We start from the raw sequence: 27506 nt of genomic DNA, 5'->3' as shown, positions 1-27506 counted from the left end.
AGCTTTAAATGATTAGTTAATATTTAGCATTACTATTTAGTACAGTTTCGATTCATGGACTTGTTCATATATTGATTATTCGTTTATTGATCAATCAAACTGCTTTTAAATACATTGTACTTCCATTGATTTAGCACCCCATTGAGTTCACGCATCTTAATCTCGAAAGTTTATACAATCTTTAATTTATTAGACAATAAGGTAAGGCTGTAGAAACATCCGTAGGTAATGATACAATCAGTATCAAACTGGATTCAGAACTAACCGGAAAGAACATGCTTCATTACTGGTCAAGTTATCTCTATTCTAAACATAACGAACGGATGCGGGAAGCAATTAAAACGGGTGCTAACCAAAGAGGTTAGCACCCGTTTTAATTACGCGAGGTCTCTTTAGTGCTAACTCAATGAAAGCCTCGGTATTTAATTCCGGTTTTAAAATCCAAAGGTTTATAGGTGCGCCACCTAGAAACGAAATTATAAAGCGCGCTCACAATTGAATCGATAGAATCGATCGTAACAACAAAGAGTTGGCGCCAATTTTTTCTCTTTAACAAAAAAAGTCTGCCCTTGTATCACACGGTTTAAACTTCTCAAAATTCCTTTTAATTTCTCTTATTAACGTTTAAGTTTTAAGTTTTTTACCAATTTGTCAAAATGTCATCTTCACCATCTTCTCGTCGTTCAGCTAGAGTCTATCAGTTAATGTCTGAGAGCAGTGAAGGCTCTAGAAGAACTTCACCGCGTAACTCACAAGCAGGTACGCCATCAAAAAGATCTCGTGCTTCTAGAGGAACACCAAGTCGTAGTTCAAGAAGGCTAAACCCAGAAGGTGGGGATGGTTTGGATGATAATAGTACCATCGGTGGATTTGAGTCACTTTTGGATGAACAACCTCCTGCATCACAAAGAACTCTTGATGCTGCATCAGAAAGAGGATCAGAATTGGGCTCTAGACGTGGTTTGAATCTTGGTTACATCTTGAGTGATCCATTCGAAGGTTCTTCACCATTAAATTTTGGTTCTAGTGAAGGAAATATAAGATCTTTGAAAAGTCCCTCTCGCAGCCATGGTTCCTTCAGAAGAGCAGATATAGCAACTGATTCCAGACTTTTACGACAAATAAACATCAGCGATGTGCATCCTGATAGAGGCGATGCATCCGAAGGGAGTCGTCTTCCTGATGTGGATGATGTGCGATCTCAAAGCTCGCAAACAGTTATTGATCCTCAACTTGTAATTTGGGGTACGGATGTTTCCGTTTCTGTTTGTAAAGCAAAATTCAAACAATTTATTCGTTGGGATGGGCTTGATATTGCCTCACTTGAACCTGATGAATTAGATTTGGTGAGTATTTCTTAAGCTAGGAACATTTTGAAATTTTCATAACATAACATGTATTGAATCATTCTTATAATCATCTTGTAGTTAAACTCTGATGGAAATGGTGGACGAATGGATGTCGATGCTGATGCACCAATCAGGAAATCTCTTTATCTTCTGAAATTAGAAGATATTTATGCACTTGGTGATTATCCGTACTTGGATGTGAATTGTGCCCATATTCATCAATTTGATGCAGACCTGTATCGCCAATTGATAAATTACCCTCAAGAAGTTATACCTGCTTTCGATATGGCAACAAACGAATTATTCTTTGAAATATATCCAGATGCACAGCTTTCAGACCCAATCAACATAAGACCTTATAATGTTATGCAAAAAGATAATTTGCGTTCTTTAAATCCCGAGGATATAAATCAATTGAAAACCGTTAATGGTATGGTAACCAGAATTTCTAACCTCATTCCTGAAATGAAAACAGCATTCTTTGCCTGCTCTTTATGTCAATCAACAAGTTCTGTTGAAGTTGACCGCGGTCGGATTCATGAACCTACCTTATGTCCACATTGTAACACGAAATATTCATACCAATTGGTTCATAACATGTGTGAATTTATTGACAAGCAGCAGATAAAGTTGCAAGAGTCACCTGATGATATGCCTGCTGGCCAAACTCCGTACACTGCGTTACTGTATGCTTGTGCTGATTTGGTTGATTCTGTCCAACCCGGTGATCGTGTTACAGTTACAGGAATATATCGGGCTTCTGCGATTAGATCGAATCCTAGACAGCGTAGTGTGAAAGCTATTTTCAAATCACATATTGATGTTGTACATTTTCGTAAGCATGATAAAAATCGTCTTCATTCTGATGATGCTAAATACAAGTTTACCCCTGAAAGAGTGGACAAAATTAAACAGCTATCTCAGCTACCAGACCTTTACGAAAGGTTAGCACATGCCCTTGCACCGAGTATTTACGAACACTTAGATATCAAAAAAGGTATTTTACTGCAACTATTCGGAGGGACTCACAAAGAACCAACTAATGATAATGCAAAGCAAAAACATTTTCGATCTGAGATCAACATTCTTCTTTGTGGAGACCCAGGTACAAGTAAATCTCAACTTCTTCAGTATGTCTATGGACTTGTTCCAAGAGGTCAATATACAAGTGGTAAAGGATCTTCTGCTGTTGGTTTGACGGCTTATGTTACAAAAGATGCAGACACTAATCAATTGGTACTTCAAACTGGTGCTTTGGTATTATCTGATGGTGGTATTTGTTGTATTGACGAATTTGACAAAATGACAGATTCTACTCGCTCAGTTTTACATGAAGTTATGGAACAACAAACCCTTTCAATTGCCAAAGCTGGAATTGTTTGTCAACTTAATGCTCGAACATCAATTCTCGCTGCTGCTAATCCGGTTGAATCCCAATGGAATAAAAACAAAACAATTATTGAAAATATCCAGCTTCCACATACGTTAATGTCCAGGTAAACTTCAAATTACAAATTATATTCGTTATTCTTTTATTGTAATTATAACAAGGAAGTTCTCTAATTGATTCATTATTATTTTATCCTTTATTTTCAGGTTTGATTTAATATTTTTACTTCTTGATCCTCAAGATGAAAATTACGATAGAAGGCTTGCTCGACATTTAGTTTCACTTTATTATCGATCTCGAGAAGAAGAGGAAGAAGAACATCTCGATATTGGAGTTATTCGTGATTATATAAGTTACGCTCGAATGCATTGTTTCCCTAAATTATCCGATGAAGCCAGAAGTGCCCTTATTCATTCTTACGTAGAAATGCGTAAAGTTGGAATTGGTAAAGGGATGGTTAGCGCTTACCCTCGACAACTTGAAGCCTTAATTCGTTTGGCCGAAGCTCATGCTAAAGTTAGATTATCTAATGTTGTTACTCTTGCCGATGTTGAAGAAGCTAAAAGACTCCACAGAGAAGCTATCAAACAGTCGGCAACTGATCCAATATCCGGTAAAATTGATGTTTCCATCTTGACTACTGGAATGAGTGCCTCTATACGAAAGAAACGTGCCGTTATTGCCAAAACTTTGAAAGAATTATTGATGAGCAAAAGTGTACATGTTGGATCAAGTCAAGATTCACACCAATTCAGCTCATCAACTATTTATCAAGAACTTAAATCGGATTCTGATGTTTTAATAACTCGTGAAATGTTTGAAGATGCACTTAAAGATCTTCAAGATGAAGGTTTCCTTGTTGTTCTTGCTGGTAAATTCATCCGACTCACACATGCAGAAATTTAACCGGTGTGGAATCAAACCTTTATTGAATGCCTTTCTATTCAAGTTATCAATTTCATCTATTTGATATATCATTCATGTATATCGTGATTAACTTTTACTATTGAGAATGTTTTCATTTCACACTTTCAAAGTATAAAATATCATTCGAAATTTTAAAGTTCACCTTGTATTTTAATGTTCTAACTGATTGTGCCATTTTTTCTAAATTGAATTCATTCATATTCCCAAATTGAATATTTCGCAGCTATAGTCTGTTAATGGCCTCGATGATGATTGTAATCGATTTGATGGTGTTTATTGTGCAATACATTGACCCACAACCAAATGATTATTCGAACATGAAAAGTTTTCAATCTGAGAGCCTAATACATATTTTAGGTATGCGATTTATTCAAATTTCCTCGACTTGAAGCAACTCGATTCGATTTAATTGAGCTTTAGTCTTAATTAAATTGATTATTTCGTTTAAATTTATATTTAATAGGGACTGTTAGTTATATTAGTACGAGAATTCAATTCCGAGAAAATTTGATGTAAATCTGGTTATGATGATATAAAGGCGAAATTGAGAGTAACCAATAAATGGTAACTCTTTGATAAGAGAATGATGAATATCTGAACCACATTTTCTATCTTACCCAATAAATTTGAAATAAACACAATTTTTAAAACGAATAAAAATGGATTATTCAATTAAACATGAAACAAGTTTTATTAGCAAATGTCTTTGTTCATGTAAACAGTTTAATCGGTTTAATCTCGCTCAAATTTTGATTCAAACTCATAAATTCCAACTGATTCGTTAGCTTTTTCATCATAATCAGCCCATTCACCATCTTGAAACTCAACCGCAGAAAAAACTTTTCCACTTTCAAGGCCTTCACACACAAAACCGTCTCGTGGTTGGTAATCAATGGGCTCAATTCCTCGGCAATCAAATACAATCAGCTTCTTGAACTTTAGACTGTCATCAGCATTGTAACTTCCAATAGTTTCTGGTAAAATGGCTAAAAAACGAAATTAAAGTAATGAGAAAATTGCATATCTCTCGAGTCTGATAAAGATTTGTAATTATTCGTAAATTCTTACAGATGGATGAGGTGATTGAGCATAATTTGCATTTATAAACAAAATGAGCCTCTCCCCGGCTTCCCTTTAACTCGTATGTTTCCTAATGATGAAATGTTAATAAAAAAGAACATAAACGAATATGAGTAAATGAATTCATGAACACTTTCCAACTCGTTACTGATCATTTACCTTGACTGTAAGTTGATGCCATTTATCCGACGCCTCATTACAACTGTTACATTTAACCTGGACCATAATAAAGCATAATACTGTACTTTAGTCACTGAAAATAATCAAATATCGTACTATTATGAGAAGTTGTTCCATGAATCTTACAGCTTACCTTGATAATCCATTCGAAATCATCATTAGCTGGTTTTAAATTGGTTACATTTTCCAAGTTCGCTTTAACTTTAAGAGCGATTTTCTGTGAAAACAGAATCAATAAAGCAGAGTTATGGCATTGAAATTCAATCAATTAAAAGGAGGGCATTACTCTAATCAAATACATGAAAGATACTATGAAGGACACACTGAAAGTTAAATTGTGAATAAGATAAGAAAAGGCCAGTTTAATTGAAATTTGATTGGAAATGAGAATGAAAATAAACAAAAAGCACTCTTACCACCATTATCTAACAATTTTGCAGACTTTTTTACGATGTTCCAACAATGATTATGGTTATGGTGATAAGTTATAGTGTAGATCACTACAAATTTGGGTTGGGAAGTTAGCCTGAGGTTACAATTAAAAAAGTTAGTGTTTGGAGTCAGCTTGAATAAAATTAACTTTTTTTCTCACACAGACACACAAAAAACGAGAAAAAAAGAAAAAGAGACAGAAAAATAGACAGAGATATAAAAGCTCCACAGGGATGTGATGATTGAGGATAGAGCGGCTTATTTAATCATGGCTTCAAGCAAATACTAAATAAATTGCTAGGCTTCAGTATTTGACTAGAGCAATCAGAAATAAAATTTAATTTCGATGCGAAAATTTTCTCGGTGAAACATTGAACCATAATAAAATAAATAGATTTAATAGATTCGCTTAAATAATCTGGCGAAGTAAATTAATTTTAAATTGTTTTCTTTTATCGCGATATCAAGTGAGTAAAAACTGTTGCAATATGAATATCAGGGTTCTAGAAAGGGGAATAAAGCATGTAACAGAATGAAAAATAAAGAAATGGAAAGCAATGTCATTCAACTTTGATCTAAAACAATTTTATCACATGAAAGTCAAGATTTTTTCCCATATTTTACCTCAAATCAATCAACTTTTTTACCCTCACTTGATAAACAAAATATCAATTGTAACATAGATGATATTGAACTTGCGATCAACAAGTTGATTACAAAATAGGAAGTACACTCACAATGCCATGCAAATTGTTGCCATATCTTTCGCTCATAAATTAAGGTTTTGTTTTGTTCCATTTATTTGCCTACAAGATAAACATCTATGTTAAGTTGTAAAAAACGTCACCGAAATTTTGTTTAGCTTGTCTCGCTATGTCGTTTAATGTTTGTGAAAAGGCTCGTCACCACGAGTAACGTTGGCGAGTCATCGAGAATATTAACATTTCTTTCAAAAATGTGTACATTGTTTAAAAATTATCTTAATAAAATTTATGAGATTACAGACAAAATTAATTTATTATTTCATTCATTAGAAATTGAAATCAGTGAGAAAAAGTATTATTTGATTTAACAAGAAAAAGACATTTTTATAACAGATTGACGTTTGGCTTAAAGTATAGATTGGTCATTTTTCAGAAAATGGCAAATTATATCATTTTATCAATGAGTAAATGATTCACTTTGTAGTGTGTATAAATAATAGTTTACAGTGCATCATCCCGGACAATCAATAAGTCTGTTGATGAGTCTTGTGAGTTTTGTGCATGTTTTGGCTCAAATTGATCAAAGAAAGGAAGCAAGTAAGCAAGGAAGAGGTAGAGATAGTGAAATGGAAGACGTGACAAATGAGATTGGAGGAATAAAATGAAAAAAACTTAAGCAGGGTGTGCGTTCTTCAAGATTAAATAATGAATTCATTATGATATTCCAATGATGTCTGCTTCCTACTTTGCTTGCTTTTTGGTTCCATTCCTTGATGTACTTTGATTTAACTCATTACTACATTCGTATTCATAAATGGGTGGATGAAGCACATATTCGTCGAAATACACATGATTAAGGGCCTCCTTGGCTGTTATTCTCAATCGAGGGTTAAACCTTAACATAGCCTATGAAAATAACGTAAAAATAAACAAAAAAAATTAAAAGTTGGAAATATGTATGTTCTAACTGTTCGTATATCTAATGTTTACCTTGAGAAGTTCGCAAGCATCAGATGCCATTTCGGGTATTAACACATTCAAATTGGCAGGTTTGAATCCAGCATATGCATTACATGAAAAATATGATTCTTCTGGCCATTCTGATTCTGATGGACTACCAATTACTGAAAAGATTTTACTTAGTTGATCGGCCTCAGATGCACCACGAAGAAATGGCTTACGACGGTGTAACTCTGCAAAAATACAGCCACAACTCCAAATATCGACCCAACTAGCATAGCTGGCTCCCAGTAAAACTTCTGGTGATCGATACCAAAGTGTGACAACAACTGATGTCAAAACACGTGAATCCTCGTAGATTCGAGCTAAGCCAAAATCAGCCAGTTTTACTCTCCCACTATTTGTAATAAGAATGTTTTGAGGCTTCAAGTCTCTGTGAACTATTCTATTGGAATGTAAAAAATCAACACCATTCAGTATCTGGTACATAATGTCCTGTAATAAAGAATGAGGCAAAGATAAAATAAATAAACATGAAACGATAAGCAAGATCTAGAGTAAAGTTTATTCATTAGTTAAAGATCTGGAGACTAACCAACCTTTATTCTATCAGGTCCCAAGCCAGGAGCTGGACATTTGTCTAAGTATTCGAATAAATCTTGTTCAATATATTCAAAGACGAGGTATAAAATTAATTGTTTTTCTTTTTCTAATCGTTTTGCGTAACAAATATCAAGCAACCTAAAAATAAAAGAATAGAAAGATAGAGAACGAGAATTAGCTCACATGTAACAATATAAATGTTTTTGTTTTGCTTTCTGTTGATGATGGTATCATTACATGATATTACGTGGCTTACAGTGTGAGTGACCACCGACGTAGCAGTAAAACTACAACAAAGGAAGACCTCCTAGCGGAGATTCCGGCCATTCTAATCGGCCTCTGTAAATAGCTCGAGCACGAGCTTTAACCAATCATATTTACTGATTCGTCGCAGGAATTAGACCGCTGGGCCACACCTGAAGTAATCATCAACAAACAAGCAGCAAACAATGCAACAAAGTTGCCGTAATGTTAAAAAGAGAATGAGCGAGTGAGAAGCAACAGCAACAAAGAAAAATAAAAGGAAGAAAAGGAAGAAAAGGAAGAAAAGGAGGGAATGAGACAAAGAAAATTTTCAACTTGATACATAATCTATGGCTAATCATGTTGATGAGTGTTGATACTCAAGGGTTGCTCTAGATGTTGTTAAGTGGTAATTCATTTAAAGGTTGAAGGGAAAGATTGGGTTGACTAAAATGAAGGAATCTCGAAAAATAAAGCAACAGAAAAGTAAAATGAAGAGTTAAAAAACAAGGACAGAAAGTGTAAGGGAAACCTGTTGATCCATGCGTTTGAAAGGATTAAGAAAAATAAAAATGCTCATTTTTTCGATACAATAATCATTATTGTCATCATCACCATCATAATGCCAGATATTGTTAAATATATAAACTGTCTAGACAGATAATTGTCGAGATAAAAGCTTATTAAACATAGTTTTACATACCTTACAACATTTGGGTGCTCATACATTTCTAGTTGCCTGAGGAGAGCAATTTCTCTGATAAGAGTTGCTGGTACACCATCATCATAAAGGGCCACATTAACCTTTTTGATAGCCACAGATTGTCCTTCGTTAACTAAATCACGAGCCTTATAAACAGTACCATAAGCACCAGAACCAATGACTCCGATCTCTTCATAGTTGTTGGCTGTCGAAGAGGAAGTTAAACCAAAAGACATATTTTTCTTTTACACTCTTCTCTTGAATGTAAATAAAAACAATAAGATTTTTCAAAGATGTTAAACTATGGAACTATTCGTGACGTTAACCAACACAAACTACATTGACAAATAAATTAAATGATGAGAACTGAAGAGGAAAATTAATCAGCTCAGAATAAAAATCCACAGTTTATTTTACTCTAATAGCAGTAAGGCCATCTTGTATGACTTGTTGAGACTAGCTGCTGATGGTTTTGTAACTAAACAACCAATAACCAGAATCCTAACCTCAATACAGTTTCTCCCTCAAGAAACCTCAACAAACAACCAAAACTGAATGCCAAGCAAAGAGTATAAAACTTTAAACTTCTCACTCCAACCTAAAAGTGAGGCCTGTAAAACCCATAACCTTTGACCATTTTTTTTCGGGAGCGCAAATAACAAAAGACAAATGAAACATAATTTTTGGTTAAATCGTTTTGAGTTAAATAAAAACTCATTTTATTAAAAATTTAAATTCTGTACCAATCAGTACATTAGTATAAAATTTGGCATAAAAATATTATTTGTTCAATTTAACTCTTCAATACCATATGCATCCTCAAGATCTGAGTCTAATTCAGATTCTTCTGATGTAGTTGGGTCGTATGGTAAAACTTTGCTGAAATCAATTACACGTTTAGGTAATGGTGTGAATTCTTTTGGTGCTTTGGCGTTATCGTCTTCTGAGTCACTGCTCGATTCTTGTGCACGTCGCTCTGCTTCTTTCTGTTTTTTCAATCGCATTATCAATCTCTTAGCTCGTGGTAGTTTCTTAGGATCAAATTGAACAGGATCCTTCTCAGCATGCTCGCCCAAATAGCTTCTCATTCCATTATCGATAGCGCCTAGTAAATTTTGAAGACATTCCTTTTCTCCATTCTTCCATTCCTCTTCAAAAGAAGCGTCACTTTCGTCTTCATTGGCCTTTTGATTAACCGTTGTCAAAATTTTGTCCTGTTCCTTTTCACTGGGATCCGAGTACTTAGCATGTCCATTTTCAACTAGCCAATTTGATAGAAGATGAAATTTAGTTTCACAAGCCGACTTTTCCAGATGAAACCAAAGTCTAATAGAATAGCCATTTTCTTTAGATCCACTAACTTTTTTAATCCAACAATCCTTGAATATGTCATCTTCGGTTCTGGTCAAGTCATAAATGGCATCAGGTTCAGGCGACCCTTCAACTCCAAAAAGCGAACACTTTATTGCCTGGAATGGCAATCTTTTTATATACTTTTCTTCTATGGTAAAACAACAATCAGAAGGAATTTTGTTCGTTTCACCCCAGTCAACAAAGAAAACTTGAACTAAATTTTCTTCAGGAAAATGTTGTTTGATTAATATACGGCTGTAAGATGTAAATGTATCTGTTTTGAGCATACCTATACCCAAACAGCCATTGCTGAAAGATTTCATGGGAGCTAGTTGAGATTTAGCTAATTCTTTCTCCAAATTTTCTAAACATTTGTAATAAGTTTGTCTTAGAATATAAAAAGTGTCAAGATTTTGGAAATGAGAAAGATAAACAAACTCGAGATCATCGGGAAGGAAGGCTTGTGATGCTGATTTAACCAAACTACAATTTCGCCATTTAATAGATAATTCAATTAGATTTACGTTGACCTGGTCAAACATTTTGTCATTTTTCACGGCTAAACCAGTATCAATTAAATCAGATTTTGGATTCCAACTGGTAACAATGACATCAAGAACTTTCAAGTTTTGGGTGATTTGCATATTATCAATCCAAAAAATGCTTTTTCTTTGCAAGCGTATCCAAGCAGATGCCTTTAACACTTTACCGTCACTCATGAATCTAGAAAGCGTTTCAGTTGGATTGTGAGTCCACTCCATGTCACCATCAACTGGTTTTATTCCTAGAAGATATGCTTTAAAAGCCAATGATGGATAGTCTCTCAAATTTTCAGGCAATTCAATTAATTGATTGGATAACGCTTTGCTTTGATGTCCAAAGTCAACAAAAGACACTTGTAGTTGATAAGGCGTATCTTCATTGAGTGGTGCGTTGGTTTCCTTTACAGTCAATTGGCCAAGGTTCTCTATGATTCGCACTCTATGCACAGTACCAAGAACTGCAAGTCCATATATCTTGCCAATCGTAGGTATTTTATCATCAGTGAATGGTCCTTGTTTATAAGCTTGTAGTTCATTCTTTATCGAGCGATAAAGACAAGGATATTTTACCCAGTGTCCATCTTCATTACGGCTATCACGATATTCAACAATACGAATGTAGAACTGGTTGATAGTAATGATATGGCATATCTCGAATTTCACCTGGCCATCCATAGGAAGATCTTCATTAGGTGATTCACAAGGCTTGAATTCGTGGCGATTAATACATATTGTAGATTCAAAAGGACAGAATCCAAAGGCGAGAAAATTTTCACATAAAGGCCGGTATGACAAGTTTCTCAAATTATTCAAGCAGGAGGGAATTTCACTGATTCGTCGAAGAGTTTGACACAAAAAGTGAGCATGATTACCATTAACAGGGGATAAAAGAAAGTGAGTATTTATCTGTTCACCATTCTTAATTAAATTAGACATTAAAAGAAATCTTGTCCTGAATATATCACTATGAACAGGCATACTGTAATGCACGAGAGTGTCGATAAAATTGAGTTGAGGGACCTCTTTAATTTTATCATCGGTTATGATAGTGATTGCTCTGGGATGATTTTTGCATAAATCGATCAATTTAGCAATCTCATAGTTGAAGTTTGACGAATCGAGGGCAACTGGCTCAACATCCAAATCAGTCATTGCTTTAATCACAATATCAATTTCAGCATCATTAGAGCATACTATTGCGATGCGATTTAATGTACCTCTGCAAAGAAGACCATGAATCAAATCACCTAAATAGCTAATACGTTCTTCTTCGGCTTCAACAAAATGGACTTTATAATTTAAATCATGAGCGATAGCAGCTTCAAATAAATCACCGAAAATATTTATAGAGTTTTTCATATATTCCTTGGAAAAATTTGCAACTTCTTTCGTCCATGAATCAGCCAAAACCAGCATCGGTGCAGTTAGTAAGCTATTAAGATTGTCGTCATTTACACGCAATCTGAAGACATAATAGATAAAATAAGCGTAAGAACCATTGATTAAGTAGTTGTAATTTTATAAATTATTTCACAAACCTTTTCCTATATGAAGTAAAATATGATAAAACAATCGATTGAACAAACTCAGGTTGAATAGTGAATATTTTATCAGCATTATCGAAGACTAGCAGCGAACAGATATCGAAACGAATGTACTGTAAGATTAAAAATGAAACATAATGATTTAAAAAGACCATAATATAATGATTGTCATTTTATAATATATTTTTTTTATTTACTTAGCTGTAAATGTATTGTTTTAACTTACCCCATCTGCGATTAGTCTTTTAAGAGGTCCTGGAGTCGAAATCAAAATTTCACAGCCGTTCAGGAGTTTAAGTGGTACTTTTTTCTCATTGTCTATGGTGATGGTAAGAACACGAGGTTCCTTTGCGCCATCCAGTAAATCAAGACAGTAATCTCGAATTTCATACGCTTTACTCATTCCATAACAAACAATAACCACTTTCGGTCCTTCATCGCCATAAATTATTGCGGCAGGGTCCTTGTTTGCGAATTGAGTAGAGCTCAAAGCAGGAATCAAATACGCAAGAGTCTTACCGCTCTTAGGAGCTGATATACATGTAGCTGATCTTCCTCGAAATATTATTGGCCAGAGATGAGCTTGAACAGGAGTTGGGGTTGAAAAATTTTTTTCTTGAATTTTATGGAGATAATCGGTTTCATAACCAGGAATCTGGTTAATCGAATCAACTGGATACGGAATGAATTCGCCGAAAGCAATACACTGCTTTTTAACCAAACCAAGATCAGGTAATTTGATGCCAGATATTAGCTTGGCAATGTTTTCATTTTCACGATTCAGAGTTGAAAAGCTATACATTGTTTAAAAGATTATAAACACAAGAAAAAATTAGCTATACTGATCGATGACAAAAAGTTAAATGACCAGATTAAAACAAATCTATTTCTAGCCAAAAACAAATAATTATTTGAATGACGAGGATGCTGCCATCTCTAATTAACAACTGTTAATTTTTTCGTTAAATAACTAAAATAAAAGATAATATATAGTAACTTAAAACAATATTGACAAGTGGAATACTTAAGGATATTTAAGTGGTAATTCATTTAAAGGTTGGAGGGAAAGATTAGACTAAAAAATGGAATCGCGAAAAAGAAAAGTGAAATGAAGAGCTGAAAAACAAAAACAGACAGTGTAAGGGAAACCTTTTGATATAGCCGGTTGTAAGGATTGGGAAAATAAAATGTATATTTTAAATACCTTATTAACAGTCACAGATTGTCCTTCATTAGCTAAATCACCAGCTTTATGAACAGTAATATAAGCACCAGAACCAATGACTCCGATCTCTTCATAGTTGATGAGTATCGAAGAAGGATTTATCCAAAAAGACATAGTTACTTCACCTCTTCTCTTGAATTTAAATAAAAACACTTCAAAGATGTTAAACTATGGAGTTAATTGTGACTCAGATGTATTTCTGAACATATTACTGCAATGATCAAAACTCAGGATGAAAATTTAACCAGTTTAATACAAATTCAAAAGCAGTAATATTTGACAACTCAAATCAACAATCGACACCCGATGGCGTAACTCAAGTCACCGATGGCGCCACATTACAGTTTTTAACAACAACCTGCAAATCACTGAATTGAAATCAGTTATGGAATGAAGTTAATGCTGTTTAAGCGATGTAGCTGTAGCACTTCATTAATCAAATGATATTGTTTAAAGATTTTTTATCGTTATTTGTTTGTTTATCCTCGGATTATCATAATTAACAAAATTGGAACCTTTTAAACACACTTTTTCTGATAGGTAAGTAATGTTTCATTTTATGATTTCTGACTTTTCAATACTTTCAAGTTTTTATAAAGCTTTCACTATTTGCGGATATTCTGTAGCCTTAATTGTTTTACAGTCAAGTTTCTCAAGTTATCCCTAATATTAACAAAGATTTCATCGAATTTCATGCAAATTTTCCGCTTATTGCTAACTTAGTTTGATTTCATTTCAATAAACACCAATAAGAAAACAATTTTAAACTAAACTCATCTTTTTAGATCGAAAATCATGAAAGCACGTTGATAGACGAATAGTGTAAATAAGCTGTTTTCGTGTTAATCTGATTGTGGTAACTTCAATTGAAACTAACGTTATGAGATTTCGCTTTAAAAGTAGACACTTAGATCACTTTAAACCCAAAAATCTAAGGAACCACTGAATTTACAGAAAAAAGATACTCAGTCTGTTAATATGGAAGGTTTGCCCTATCGATTGCGCTATGTCACATTAAAATCCCTCAGGTAGGGTCGACAACCTTCCCTTGTTAGACTAGCAGTTTAGGCAATAAGCATTTGAAAGATTTGTACTCAAAGAAGTCCTTGTTTCCTCGCCATCCACACCACACATCCAAACCTAGTACTTTTTCCCACTCATCAGTAATTATCATAGTAATCATCACCAATTGAGTGTGAACTTCGAACTGGTCAAATTGAATTATCATTGACCACTTGATAGAAGATATCGCTGTCTATTTGTAGATAAATTCACTTTCGGTTTTTACCGTTCGGTTTGCATTGTGGGGATTGGTGTGGATTCAAGTAGACCCGACCCTACTCAATGTTGCTTCTAGAAAATTTATATTGTTTGATATTTCTCTGATAAAAATAATAACAATAACAAATAAGATTTAACTCATCAGAATTTATCAGAAATTCGGAAATCATTCCAATTTTTACTGAACAGTTAGTGAGTTATCCATAAATATTTTGAACCACAGTAGATGTAATTGCTCCACTGTATTGTTGATCATATGAATCAGAAAAGATGTCACATTTCCCAGTTGCTTCAATAGCTTCAATAATGAACTAAATTTCTCAAATTTTTACTTTTTTAATCATCTTTAGAGCTATTTCATTGTCATTAACTGGCATCAACATTAATTAGATTTTTACTCGATGAATCAGCAGCAATAACAATCAATGTTTAGTCAGAAGGAATTCAGTTTTTCATCATGTTAAACAATAAGATGTTCAAATAATGAAACTTATTGTTTTGGATTGCAATGAAAGAAAAACAAAATGACAAAATAGCCAGTAAACTATGGTATTTTATTAGCGAGTTATCACTCAGGTTACATGGAATACTTCTGGTATCATCTTTCAATTGAAGACAATTTTACAATTATGTAGTTTTATAAAGCTAAATACCAGTGTTGAACCAGCATTCAAGGTTTGTTGTCCATTGTTAAAACGCTGTCAACTGTAAATTACAAATTGTTCAAATAGCTAAATGAATCAGTTTCTTGAGTAATTTACATTATTGATCCATTACCTTGATTCTTTTGTAATCAAATTGAACAATAAGATATTTCTGTTCCTTCCGCTCCTTTCATCTAATAGTTTCTAATATGGCTCTGAACAATTCTGTCAACTCAAGTCCAAACCATTTCCATTCAACAAACATTAAAATTCTGGTTTCTCAAAGCAACTCACAATATTTGTCGTTTAACCCAAAATTTAAAGTGAATCACAGTGTGAAAAGTGATTGCGTTTTGGGTAAAACAAAAGGATTGTAGAGAGTGAAAGCTTTTGATTATTAATTTGATTTCTGATGAGAATTTGAACCTCAAATGCTAAGGCTGATGACCCAATATGAAATTAAGTAAATCACAAAAAGTGATAATCACATTACCATTACCATTATTTTTATTATTGTTACAAGTTTATATCAAGATACAGAATATTCCCAATCGCTTATAATAGCGAAAACGTTAGTATTTTTTATTCTATTCAAGGTTATCGGACTGAATTCAGTCTTACCCAAGTTTACACTTTTTTCATCTTCATCAGAAACTAGATGAAGTATGATCATTATTGCGTTGTATATCTTGTTAACTGAATGATGTTCAATAAAAGTTGAATGAATCGATGCGTAAACCTGTTAAAAAGTCACGGTTATTATGTTTTGTATCAAAAAGGGTAAATCAAAATAAACATAAAAAACAGGCAAAACAATCAAATAACTAAAAGGTTAAAACAGATGATAAGGTGAGTTTAACCTCAAGTTTACCCATTGATCAGTTAAATTACCAATAACTATAATCGTAACTATAATGAAATGAACAAAAACACTTAAACTGTTAATAAAAGTGAAAACATGATCATTTGGGAAGCGAAAGTAAACTTCCTCAAGTAATTACCAATTTGTTGTAGACATTTCAAGCTGTTAAATGCAAGATTATTCAATACAAATCATGTTTACCGCAATTCAAATCAGAGTTGAGTTCAATAATAGATTATGAATAATAAGGTGGATAAATTATTGAAAATAGATTGGTTTGGATCAAGACATTTCAAAAATATCAGATAGTTATGGTTAAATTGCAGCTAAAATAAGAATGATTAAAGTGAACCTTTTCTGGAAAAACATTGTAAATGTTTGATAATTTTGTTGATTTCAACGACAATTATGTATTTCATTTTGATATACTAAACACAATTGGAGTGAAAAAAGATGACAATTTATTCTAATAACATCTAATTTGTATTCTGTTAACCTCAATAACGATCCGATAGTTTCTTTTTAATTATTAAAGCTTCTCTTTTTGGATCATATCAATTAAAAAGAAAAAGATGATTGCGGTTGATTGGTTTACTTTGATTATTGTCTTTCTTCTGATTGTATTTAAACATGAACAAACAATTTACTTTTACTTATCATTCACCAACACAAATTATAGCAAAACATTTCGACTTAATGTTGCATATTCAAATTTTTTGTCACATTTCCATATCAGTTTATCCTTTTCTCACAGCTAAGCTAAAATAAGATACATTAGACCACAAATTAGGTTTCTTCACGCAACTTATCATTCAAATGAACTACTTTCTCAAATAAACTGATTATTCTGTCCTTTTAATTAATACATTTTTCTAGATGCTCAGAAAATTTGCTCAAGAATATTCAAAAACAATCAATCATAATCTTTTCTTTTCGTTTTTTGTTCACTCATAGGATGAGGTAAATTGATGGGAATCAGTTTACCATTCATTTGGTTAAAAAAGGCGTCCAAATGATAAACTGGAATAATTGCGAGAAAAAATTGGATTGAATTGTCAACGGATTGCTCGAAGGGTTAATATCCGTATTTACCCATTCGTTTCTTATGGGTCGTAAGCGTGAAACAGGCAGTTGTTTTGAAGCCAATTTGATTTACTCGCTATTTTGTGTGATAACCATGTTGAATAGTGTTGTCAATTGTCAATTAATTAAGGAGATCAACCGTGATTATCATGGAGATATTTTCATTCTCTCAAGTGATTTCGTCTCTTGCGATCCATCTTTGTGTACTGAAGATCAAAGATTTGCAGCTCCAGTTAGTGGTCATCCGTGTAAATGCCAATGCGATCCATCGAAACAAGTTTTTCGTGAAGACATTCAACAATGTGTAAGAGATTTAGACGGTGAGTTCCACTTGAAACCATTTCATGTTTTGTCCTTGATTAGCTTTGTTTCTATTAATAAATTATTCTAAAAGAAAGAAAAGGCAAAAGGTAAAAGGTAAATAGATTATTAAATTATTTCAGGTGTCATATTTGATTAGTACGCACAAATAGTTGAATACAAAGTAAGAATATAAGAAGAACTATCAAGTGTTTGAAATTATTCATTTGTAGATGAAAAATGAGTTTGTCTTCATTTCAACTGTCATTCCGGGCCTTCCAATAATTCAATAAATCTGTATGTATTGGACGTGATCATACTTGTTTACTGTCTCAACGGGACGTGCTAATCAGATAATCATTAGTTTAATCTCATTTCTACATTCATCCATCTGAGAATAATGTTATTGAAATAATAATGATGATGAGTTGTAAAAATTATATAATTTTAAGATTTGTAATTACTTGAATCTTTCCTTTATGGTTTTCAAAACAGACTGTCCATTGGTTACTTTCACCAGAACTTATATATCCGAAACAATACCAGTGGTCTCATTGCCAACTGCAGGACAATTGGTCCATCCAGGAGCCCATCTAAATTTAGAAAGTAAGAAAACGTAATTTACAATTTTACAATGATAATGTAATGTCATGACCAATAATACTGACCTTTTTGTTTAAAAGATCGCAATAATATAGTTAACCAAACATGTCGAGTAGAAAGTGATATGGTAATGACTAGTGATGGTTGGATCCCGATTGACAATAGACCAGTATTTGCACTGATTATGGAAGGAAGCCGATCATTTTTACAATGGATTGGTAATGACCATAATAGGCGACAGTTGGAGCAAAAGCTAGTGTTGATTCGCTTCAATTGTCAACTCAAACCGCGCCATGGATCGCTTGAAATAGCTCCTTATCGCCCTTGTGCTGCAGTCAGAATTGGATGGGTTCCTGGTTCAAGTCTTAGCTTACTTAATAATCAAATAGGAGGCTATGATGGTTCAACAGGATCTGGAAATCAAAATAAAGGTACATCAGGCTATCTGATTATCGGCTTATCCATAGGCATTTTAGGGTTAACATATGTTCTTTCTTTGATGATTTACCTGAGATCTAAGAGGGTAGATAGAGTAAAACATCACCATAATCACCAAATTCAACATAACCCTTACAATTCACCACAAGCCAAGCAAAGTTTGAATCGTCATGGCTCATCTTACTATGGAGATTCGTCTTCCAACCAAACAGTGAGTTCATCTTTGGACCGCAGTAAAAACCATAAATCAGAAATAATCTCTCCTGGAGGAACAGTTGATAAAAAAGAGAGTTTCACTTTGTCAATGGGTGAAAGTTGCGACGAAAACGACGATTTTAACCCTTCCATTATTTCCGTAAAGTCAAACAAAAGTGAAAGCATTAACATAAACAATAGCTGTTCAAAACAAGATGTCGCCTCTTTCAATCCTTTTAATCAACATCGCCTTCCTATGTCGTCATTGACCCCTATGTCAACTTGTTTCCCCTCATCAGTGCCATCACCAGTCTCACACTCTGTGTCATCATCAACCTCAACAACCATCACAACTTCAACTTCAACATCAGCTGCATTGTTGCCTAACTCACCTTCAGTTTCTTCAACTTCATCTCTCCATACTTCTTCCCCATCACCACCCTCACCCTCATCATCTCTTTTGCTATCTCAATCCTTGTCATCATCTCATAATCAACATACTCAATCTTCATTAACTTCTTTACAGGTAAGCAAATTGTGTCAAACCTTTTCTTGTCTCATTTCATCGAATCATCAACCGATTCCAATGAAAATACTGATTACCGTTTCTTGGTAAAGCATACAATGTTGACAATCACTCTACAAGATTATTTCATCAACGTTCTGTCTTTACTCGAACGCTTTGTTAAAGCTGATTTTTGTTGAAATAAACAGTTTAAAGACAGAATCTTTAATAATGTAATAACAGGTATTAAATAATGAAGCCAACCGTACCAAGACCTCATTTGGTTAAAATTTAGCTTTTTTTCGTCATATGATTAAATACCCTAACCTCTTATTGTTATCATTTCAAGTTCATTAAACATGGTGAAGTAGTTGAATATTTATATTATCAATAATGTTACTAAATATTAGTAGAAGCAAACAAATAGTCAAGATTTAATTGATATCATTAGCAGTTGACAATGAAGATGAATGGAAAATTCACAAAAATTTAGCTCCATTTTCAAAGCGTCTTCCATTTGCTGATTGCTTATCTAAGTCGTTATCTTAAACTTGAACGATAAATCTTCTCACTTTGCAAACCATTTGTCAGCTACAAAAATGAGCAAACATTTTTCACCATTTTGTCCACAGATAAGTCATCATCTCAATTTGAACAATCAGTCAGTTTACAGTGAACAAGCTTGATCTTTCATCTAGAATTTATTATTATAATCCAATGTTTTCATTTCACCTAAAACAAACTGAAAAGATAACAGCTAAAGTAAGGTGAAAACCTCAATACATCATAAGGTACATTTGTAGCAAAATAATGATGTTTATTTTCTGTAAGGCAACAAGGCTCTGAATAATATTTTCTTGTAAATTTTTGCCTTCAAAAAATTTATCAATATCATCATTTATTTCAGATTTCATTTTCTTCACATTTGTTCTATTCTCATGTGAATTTTATATGAAACTCTTAATATATTTATACACTTCATTTTCTCATGAAGCAAAGAAAAAAAACTAACCTTTCAATGCCTTTAAGGGTTTGTGAAAGTTTCAAGTTGAGTTGCTTTTTGTAAAACTTCACTCTCTACAATTTACAGTAAATTGCTGTTGCATCAAGCAAATCGACATTTGTTGATATTCAAAAATTTCAGGGCACTTTTATCATCTTCACGCCTATTTGTTGTGTTGACTCGTGATGTCAACGTTTGCTTAGACAAGTTCAAATGCGAGTTTGTATTTTAAAATTTAGAAAAGGTAAATTCCGAGATTCATGCTATGTATAGCTCAATCATGAATCTTATCATCCAAGACTCTCATCTAGGATTCATCAAAAATCTTCACTGAATAGTTGCTGAATAGTTACATCCATAATATTACTTTGTATAGTCTCAGAGGATCTCTTTTTTTACATTTGACTTGCTTTTTATAGCTTTACATTTATTATGAATATAAGAGGCAATTTTAATCCATTTAATTTATAAAATAATCATAACTGATGTTAAAATTATTAACTGCTTCTAACCAATTATTTTGCCAATTATCTAAGTTTTACTAATCTTACCTTGAGCTGTTCATGTTCATTTTTTTGTCTATTTTAGTTACTCGGCTCAATTATTAGTTTAATGTTATATAATATTTAGTAGTCCAAGTTGAATATTAATTTCATCAGCATTCGTTGGTTTATTCATACAATTCAACATTTATTAACATATTCATGACTTACCAGATATTGTCAAAAGATGAGGATAATGATAATCTGAAAATGGTTTGCTTTCCCAGCCAAAATAATCAAATCCTTTGAGTATTAATCGACCGATAAACTCCTTTTGTTGCTTAAATCAATTATTAAACAAGGCAAAGATAAAAGTCAACTGTTATTTATTTTTTATTCAACTCTATTAGCAAATGAGATGTTTATTGAGTTAGTTGACACGTCGTCAAATCCATGACAAGCTACAAATTAAATTATTCAGATTTATTAATATTTTAAACCTCATAATGTATTGATTATCATTATTAATTGCCTTTTATTTTTTCTTCCATCTTTTATTTACAGACTCGGGTGAATGAAAAATCTTCTCAATTTAATGTACAAACTACATCACAACCAAGTTTATCATGTCGCAAGCCAACTCGATTATCCAAACGAGATCTCGCAATTGCTCCGAAATTGTTGGATCCAGAAGCTTTATCTTCACCTTCACCAACAGCGATTGAATTTTTATCCCGACTGAGAGAGGTGATAACTTCAGCTCGAGGCCGAATGAGAGCGTTTCGTTTCAAACCTACTCTCCTAGTCATTCCAGAAGATGATTACTTTATTGAAGAACCAGAATCTAGATATAAATCAATTTCATCATCAATCGATTCAATGAATACAAGTTCCTTGGAAAGCTATGGAGAAATAAACAGAACTGATTTCCAAAAATATTTGATAGTTGGAGAAACCTTATCATTGTATCCTTATGGTCATGACAATTTTCATAGCTATTCTCGCAGTCAACATTTACAACCATTATCTTTGCCAGCTGAACTTTCCCGACACTTGACTGACAAATTAAAATCATGGAAGCTTTCAGATAACCAATCCTCATTAAGCCCTAATCTAAGCCCTATTAGTGATGGCAATCTAGGCTCTTCATCATCTTCATCTAATGATATCTCTGACCCAGAAGTACCTCAATCACCACATCGATCTCAGTATCATGAAAAACTCCAATCAAATTCCAGTGCATCACCAACCTACAGATCTTGTGAAGACTCCGCTTCAGTTGCCTGGAATAATGATAATACATCAAGAGTATCACGAAGAGAAATAGTTGATCGCTTAGCAGAGGAAATAGCTACTCATGATAGCTGCGAAGCCAATAATAACGCTGAAAATGATGATCACGACAACAATGAAGCAGATTCACTGAATGATTTGTCTGATATTAACGAGAATTTGTTTGAAACGAATCGGAGCCTTGGAAATATGTATGATAATATTACTTCAGAAAATTTAGTTAATCTATCAAATGAAGTTGAGAAGAAACTTGCTCAAAGAAGTATTGTTCCTTTGCCCGAGGTCGTAACCAATGTAAATGAAGGTAACAAGATGAAAATTGCTGATGGAATTAAATCAAGCTCTCAACATCATTCTCGAGAAGACTCTAAATTGAGTCAATTAGTTGCTGATTTAAAACATTTTACTCGTAAACGAAAACAAATTAAAACGAGTAAATCTTTACCGGTGGTTAGTGATAACAATTGGATGTTACAACCAGTTTCTTCCATGTCATTGAGGTTATCTTCATCAAGATCATCCAGACCTTCCATTTCTTCAGGTCAACCAGGAAATCGCTCAATGAGAAATAATAGCAATTTTACCAATAATGGAATAAGCCGGTTGAATAAGAATCAGACTAAGTTTACTGCTAATAATAAGTCAGAGGAAATGTCCCAAGTAATCATTCAGGAAGGTCGTTACCTAAACCTAAACAATCATTCACCAGTTTCCGATGACGATAGGTCAATCGGAAATGAAATTACAAGTTCTCGATGCGGACTGGAAACGTGGAGTTTATCATCTGAATTAAGCACTGGATCATCATCACCCATTTATGGGAAAAATATTGATAATGATAGCTTTGGAAATCAATATATTCTTGACACAATGGCCCATCATGATGAGGATGAAATGTTCATTTCTTTCACAGGAAATCAATTTGAATCAACTCTAGATGACAATGAAATTGGTTATATAAGTCGCTTTAATTTAATCAAAAAATATATCGATAATCCAGATAATTTCGATGAGAAAGATGTAAAGAAATCAGATGGCAGAGCTACTGAGTTGGAAGGGCGAAATCAGTCGACTGAAAGACAAAAGATTGGAAAAGACAATATTTCAACAAATCAAATAGATGCAACTAATCATTTGACTCATGCTATTAACTCTCAGTCCACAAACCAAAGAAGATCAATTGATTATAAACATTATCAACCATCAGCTCAATCATTATCATCATTAACCTCAACATTGCCAACCTCTTACTCTGAAATGTGTTCATCTGATGATGGAATGTCTTCGGCTTCCGTTTCTTCGATAATGTTCATTGAATCACCTAATCAGGGAAGGCGAAAGTCTGTTGATCGTCGATTAACCAAAGGTATCACGGAACGTGATGATCAAAGTCACTACGGAAACAATGTTGCTAATAATAATAACTTTATGATGATGAAAGGATCCATCAGAGGAAGCTGCAATAATATTAATAAAATGATTCAACCATCTAATGGAATCAGATTAACTCGTCAGAATCCAGTTCAGAAAAGATATTTTCCAAATGGATTAATGACAATTGCCTGAAAAAAAAGATGCAACCGGAATTGGAACTAGATAATGAAAAAATATGAGCCAATCTTAGGCTCAAAATTATTTTTTTGTATTATACAAGTCAAACAAAAGAAATTATGGATTACCAGAATGTACTTTTGCCTAATTATTTCCATCATTTTTTTCCTGCAAAAAAATGAATTAATCTGAATCATCCAGAATATCTAGTGAACCAAGACTAACAAGTTGACTTTACAGATTCATTATCAACTTATTTTTTTGTAATTATAACATTTATAGCGCATTGTAATTTGATTTGGTGTTAATTTAATTTTGGATCTCAAATGAACCTTTTGCTCAAAACTATCATGGATGATGATAAAGCAAGTTAGATGTAAGCCAATAAATTGTTCACAATTGTCCAATAATTCAAGTATTTCTCTTTGAATCAATCAAATTCTAATCTAACTCATCCAATGTAATACGAATCGCTTAATAGCCTTTGATTTGAAAATAATCAGAAACTGCTGTTGAAGCAATAAAAAGCTGCTTAAATAAGATTTAAAAAAACTAAAGGTAATTGTAAATCCAAGTTAATTGTGATTTACTTTAGTTTAGCCAATAAACAGGTTCCATTGGAGTTGACAATCTCTTTACTTCTTTACCAGTTTATATTTAGAAGTCATTATTGTTCAAAGTTGACTCTATTGCAGTTTAATACACTTGATAATGGTAAGTATAAGATGAGATCGTAAATTCAGTTATCATTCAGAATCATGAACTTGAAGTAAAGAAGGAAAAGTCCAGAAAATAAATGGTTTTCAGTGATGAATGCAGAGAGAAATAACAATTCAAGATGGATTCTTGGTGGCCATTTGATAAAAATGTTGAAGGTTCAGTGAATATTGATCAGAAAATATGTAAAATAAATTCATTGTAAGCAAATGGCAAACAATTATAGCAATTTAAATGCTGTAAAAAGCTCATGTTGATCCTTTGCTGTTGCTAATGTTTATTTTATTCCCAATATTAATAAATCAAATTGAAAGTGAATCAACAAAATTTTCTGGATTACTTTCTTGCATTTAAATGATTGCATTGAAAGGGAAATACTTTGGCCAGATCAAATTGAACGATGAAAATATAAATGTGTGTTCAATTCATGAATCACTTGACATTTTAAATCTACCAATGATGAAACAATTTCAATCCCTTCTCCACTCTCCTAATTCAATCGATACCTTAATAAGCTGAACCATGGAAACCTAAAGTTCACAGATTTCTTTCGATTCCTTTCTTATTCCTATCAATATCACAGTCATCTTGAGAAAGAACAACAAAATGGAATGATAATTCACAAATTCCAAGTCTAAATCCATGAACACCATAATAGAATGAATCAAAACGATTAGAGTTGAATGGAAGCAATTGAAATGGCAAACGGTTAGGCTTCACTTAACATTTGCATGAAGGGAACAATTATAATGAGCAAAAGACATAATTATCTGTGTTTCTGTTCATATTTTGTGTCTCTGTTTATCACATTTGCTCATTAATTACTTTACTTTGCAATGAAAATTGAAAATAACATGTTTCATTAAAATAAGAGATTCCAGGATAATCAAGATTATTTGTTTTGTAGTCTAATGATGAATAGAGTCAATTTTGTGCCATTTTTCCCATCAACAGCAATGTTAACTATTGCCATTTCAATTACTTTAATCCATCATTTATCAAGTCAAGTTGTATCAATGAAACCTCAATCAACTGGCTAATTTGAAAGGCAATCATAATAATGTTTACTTTGATAACCAAGTATCCAATAATGGACACAACCAGAGTGACCAAAATAATGACGAGCTAGTCTTTTGTATATTGATAATGTTATGGTAAAAATAAACTTAAATGGTTAAACATAATGATAATCAGTCACGATGAAAAATGAATGTAAATTGAGATTAGAAACAATCAATGATTTATATTCTTAAACTTGATATAATTTCAATTTTTACTCCACCTAAATGGGTAACAATCAATTTGGTTGATTAAAGGTGATCAATCCATCATGATTATATTATGATTACAATAATAGACTGACTAACAACTTGAAAAACAAAAACCAGAAAAAATTTGCTCACAAAAACTGTTAATGTTTAAATCGTAGACTAATCTGAATATAAAGATTGTTTCATTTCAGCTTAACACGCCAAGTCATTTGATTATCGTTATTCAATCTTATTCAATTTTCATCTATCATCACAATCATTAATAACAATTTAAGTGAAAAAGAAACGTTGAAAATGTATGACAACAATCAAACTTGAATCATCTAAACCCTGCTTTTGCCGTTTATTTACTTTCATGTTTACCGTAAACAAACTCCCAAATAGCATTATTTTGTTATTATTTTACAATCTTTTTTTTCTGATATAATTTTTATTATATCAACTGTCATAACTGGATAAAATCAATAAACAATTCATTTGATGTGTTAACATTTGCTGGTTTCTTTAAAATCAGATCAATCAATATTTGTTTTTGCTGTTAACTTTTTTTTCAATTTATACTCAATTCTGATTGATTTTTATTTCTAAACGAGGTAATTTTAATATAAATTTGATTCTAATTTTGGGTTCAAAAAAGTAGGAAATAATTTGACATTTAGCATTAAAGGAAAAGGCAGAAAAAGCAAAACAATTTTGTCAATTTCAATCATTCAAAAGGTAAACTTGAATTTTCCCAGTTAACCTAATCTGGTAAATTGAAACAAAATGATTTTATAATAACAATTTTCATTTATAATTTGATTGCTTTTTTCATTGCAAATGAACTTTAAAATGAAATGTCACTGAAAAAAAGGGTAAAAATAAAGATTGTAATTACCGCTGAAAATCAACCGCAATTGATTAAATAATGAGAATAGATGATTTAATTTGATAAAGTTAATTGAAAATGAAAAGGTTAACAATTGTGAATACAAAATGAATGGAAAAATAAAGTCAATGTAAGTTTATTAAAAAATAACAATTGAACAATGTTTTTAATCTTCTCGTTAAAATGGTAACAAAAAAAGGGTTTAAATTGAAATTGAAATGCAAAACGTAAAAGGTAAAGCATCTGTTGATGGAGTAAATTGTTTATTGATAATCTGTTTAATCAAAGGGATAAATTGATTAAAATTGTTTTCTCCATTCCCAGGTAATTCGCCATTTCAACTGATTAATGATGAATGCTTTTTTACTTGAAAATTGTTGTTATTCATCGATTCAAGCATTTGTTGTTGACTTGTTTAGAGTCTAACCTTTTGCATCTGATTGCTTATTTTATCCCCAATAATAATGTCATGTTTAATGGAAACTCTTTCATTCTCTCTTCATGTATTTCTTATTATTGGCTAATCCGATTGTTGAGTTGAATAAACAACTTGAATTTTATGTGAAAAGGTAACAGATATTACCTGGTTAAGGGTTTATTTTTAGATGAATTATGAAGATACTCACAGTTCTCTTTTTTTCATCACCTTTTCCCTTCTTTTATTTACAAGTGTTTGTCGTTTCTTTTTGCTTCTTCATCAACACAAAATTCATTTGATGAACAAGGTAAAATGATAATAAAAAAGCAAGTGTTGATGAAAAATAATAATAAGGTGAAATAACAAAGGAAAAGTTTAGATAACAGTTACCATGTAACAATCTTATTCTTATTCAATATAATGAATCTGGGAATCGCCTGGGAAGTTGAGATCGCTTTTTTCTCTATTCTTTCAATTTTCTTTCCTCAGTCTTGGGAGATTTGCAGATTGGTTTTCAGCATCAAATTACGCTCAATTGATTAGCTGGTTTCATCATCAATCATTATTCCTTTCAAGTTAATCGAAATATTTAAATGTTATTCAAAGGATTATCTTAACTGCATTGTAACTCAATGAAAAGCCAAAACTTAATCACCTTTTTTTTACTTGTTTTGACTAATGCTTTGTCAAGTTATCCAATGATGTTAACAACCCGAAACAAATGCTTGGAGTGAATTAACATTTATCTTTTATCGAT

The 27506-nt window shown here is 32.5% G+C and overlaps 5 protein-coding genes and 1 long non-coding RNA gene across 10 annotated transcripts; 2 read left to right on the top strand and 4 right to left on the bottom strand.

Moving 5' to 3' along the window:
- The first annotated feature begins 564 nt into the window (after positions 1-564).
- Positions 565-3802, top strand: dpa (disc proliferation abnormal). Its single transcript, XM_015932779.3, has 3 exons — positions 565-1346; positions 1428-2845; positions 2946-3802. Exons 1-3 carry the CDS (start codon positions 657-659, stop codon positions 3643-3645), a joined length of 2808 nt encoding a protein of 935 aa, XP_015788265.1. The 5' UTR covers positions 565-656; the 3' UTR covers positions 3646-3802.
- Positions 3803-4338: 536 nt separating this feature from the next.
- LOC107365298 (CXXC motif containing zinc binding protein) lies at positions 4339-5533 on the bottom strand. Of its 3 annotated transcripts, none has more exons than XM_015932780.3 (5): positions 5343-5533; positions 5060-5143; positions 4906-4962; positions 4735-4816; positions 4339-4652 (listed from the first exon to the last, which is right to left on the bottom strand). In XM_015932780.3, the coding sequence occupies exons 1-5, from the start codon at positions 5346-5348 to the stop codon at positions 4399-4401; spliced, it is 483 nt and encodes a 160-aa protein (XP_015788266.1). In that variant the 5' UTR covers positions 5349-5533; the 3' UTR covers positions 4339-4398. The 3 variants fall into 3 exon arrangements, with proteins under 3 accessions (XP_015788266.1, XP_089125994.1, XP_015788268.1); XM_089269868.1 differs by having other exon boundaries at positions 5346-5533; XM_015932782.3 differs by having other exon boundaries at positions 4906-4999; positions 5343-5391.
- An 823-nt stretch (positions 5534-6356) lies between these two features.
- Positions 6357-8942, bottom strand: Cdk4 (Cyclin-dependent kinase 4). Of its 2 annotated transcripts, none has more exons than XM_015932829.3 (4): positions 8572-8942; positions 7622-7763; positions 7053-7517; positions 6357-6968 (listed from the first exon to the last, which is right to left on the bottom strand). In XM_015932829.3, exons 1-4 carry the CDS (start codon positions 8805-8807, stop codon positions 6804-6806), a joined length of 1008 nt encoding a protein of 335 aa, XP_015788315.1. In that variant the 5' UTR covers positions 8808-8942; the 3' UTR covers positions 6357-6803. The 2 variants fall into 2 exon arrangements, with proteins under 2 accessions (XP_015788315.1, XP_015788316.1); XM_015932830.3 differs by lacking the exon at positions 8572-8942 and adding an exon at positions 7882-8409.
- A 309-nt stretch (positions 8943-9251) lies between these two features.
- Positions 9252-13548, bottom strand: LOC107365315 (putative ATP-dependent RNA helicase TDRD12). 2 transcript variants are annotated; one of them, XM_089269867.1, is made up of 4 exons: positions 13215-13548; positions 12237-12804; positions 12005-12123; positions 9252-11928 (listed from the first exon to the last, which is right to left on the bottom strand). In XM_089269867.1, exons 2-4 carry the CDS (start codon positions 12411-12413, stop codon positions 9360-9362), a joined length of 2865 nt encoding a protein of 954 aa, XP_089125993.1. In that variant the 5' UTR covers positions 12414-12804; positions 13215-13548; the 3' UTR covers positions 9252-9359. The 2 variants fall into 2 exon arrangements, with proteins under 2 accessions (XP_089125993.1, XP_015788284.2); XM_015932798.3 differs by lacking the exon at positions 13215-13548 and having other exon boundaries at positions 12237-12865.
- Positions 13549-16653: 3105 nt separating this feature from the next.
- Positions 16654-18658, bottom strand: LOC149093655 (uncharacterized). Its single transcript, XR_016200281.1, has 4 exons — positions 18517-18658; positions 18074-18421; positions 17870-17998; positions 16654-17492 (listed from the first exon to the last, which is right to left on the bottom strand). It is a non-coding gene; the product is annotated as an uncharacterized LOC149093655 (long non-coding RNA).
- On the top strand, positions 17128-23885 carry sha (shavenoid). Its single transcript, XM_015932828.3, has 4 exons — positions 17128-17425; positions 17901-18011; positions 18089-19167; positions 21196-23885. The coding sequence occupies exons 1-4, from the start codon at positions 17128-17130 to the stop codon at positions 23488-23490; spliced, it is 3783 nt and encodes a 1260-aa protein (XP_015788314.2). The 3' UTR covers positions 23491-23885.
- The last annotated feature ends 3621 nt before the right edge of the window (positions 23886-27506 follow it).

Source organism: Tetranychus urticae, chromosome 3 (genome assembly GCF_039701765.1).
Source record: "Tetranychus urticae isolate SD_2017Ah chromosome 3, NJAU_TeUrti_SD_1.0, whole genome shotgun sequence".
Lineage (NCBI taxonomy): Eukaryota > Metazoa > Arthropoda > Arachnida > Trombidiformes > Tetranychidae > Tetranychus > Tetranychus urticae.
Note: the sequence above shows the minus strand (reverse complement) of the source record. Positions and strands in the feature narration are given on the sequence as shown.

What these genes read in the sequence shown, in the direction of transcription:
- LOC107365298 (XM_015932780.3), bottom strand. An exon ending in GGCATCAACTTACAGTCAAG is followed by an intron (nt 4,817 to 4,905) that starts GTAAATGATCAG and finishes TTTCATCATTAG; the next exon opens with GAAACATACGAGTTAAAGGG. An exon ending in CTCAATCACCTCATCCATCT is followed by an intron (nt 4,653 to 4,734) that starts GTAAGAATTTAC and finishes TTCGTTTTTTAG; the next exon opens with CCATTTTACCAGAAACTATT.
- Cdk4 (XM_015932829.3), bottom strand. Translation starts at nt 8,807, where the DNA reads ATGTCTTTTGGTTTAACTTCCTCTTCGACAGCCAACAACTATGAAGAG. An exon ending in GAGCACCCAAATGTTGTAAG is followed by an intron (nt 7,764 to 8,571) that starts GTATGTAAAACT and finishes TTTTATTTTTAG; the next exon opens with GTTGCTTGATATTTGTTACG. An exon ending in TGGGACCTGATAGAATAAAG is followed by an intron (nt 7,518 to 7,621) that starts GTTGGTTAGTCT and finishes TCTTTATTACAG; the next exon opens with GACATTATGTACCAGATACT.
- sha (XM_015932828.3), top strand. Translation starts at nt 17,128, where the DNA reads ATGGGTCGTAAGCGTGAAACAGGCAGTTGTTTTGAAGCCAATTTGATT. An exon ending in ATGTGTAAGAGATTTAGACG is followed by an intron (nt 17,426 to 17,900) that starts GTGAGTTCCACT and finishes TTTTCAAAACAG; the next exon opens with ACTGTCCATTGGTTACTTTC. An exon ending in CTTCATTAACTTCTTTACAG is followed by an intron (nt 19,168 to 21,195) that starts GTAAGCAAATTG and finishes TTTTATTTACAG; the next exon opens with ACTCGGGTGAATGAAAAATC.
- LOC107365315 (XM_015932798.3), bottom strand. Translation starts at nt 12,812, where the DNA reads ATGTATAGCTTTTCAACTCTGAATCGTGAAAATGAAAACATTGCCAAG. An exon ending in AAAGACTAATCGCAGATGGG is followed by an intron (nt 12,124 to 12,236) that starts GTAAGTTAAAAC and finishes TTAATCTTACAG; the next exon opens with TACATTCGTTTCGATATCTG. An exon ending in TTTACTTCATATAGGAAAAG is followed by an intron (nt 11,929 to 12,004) that starts GTTTGTGAAATA and finishes TTATGTCTTCAG; the next exon opens with ATTGCGTGTAAATGACGACA.
- dpa (XM_015932779.3), top strand. Translation starts at nt 657, where the DNA reads ATGTCATCTTCACCATCTTCTCGTCGTTCAGCTAGAGTCTATCAGTTA. An exon ending in AACCTGATGAATTAGATTTG is followed by an intron (nt 1,347 to 1,427) that starts GTGAGTATTTCT and finishes ATCATCTTGTAG; the next exon opens with TTAAACTCTGATGGAAATGG. An exon ending in CCACATACGTTAATGTCCAG is followed by an intron (nt 2,846 to 2,945) that starts GTAAACTTCAAA and finishes CTTTATTTTCAG; the next exon opens with GTTTGATTTAATATTTTTAC.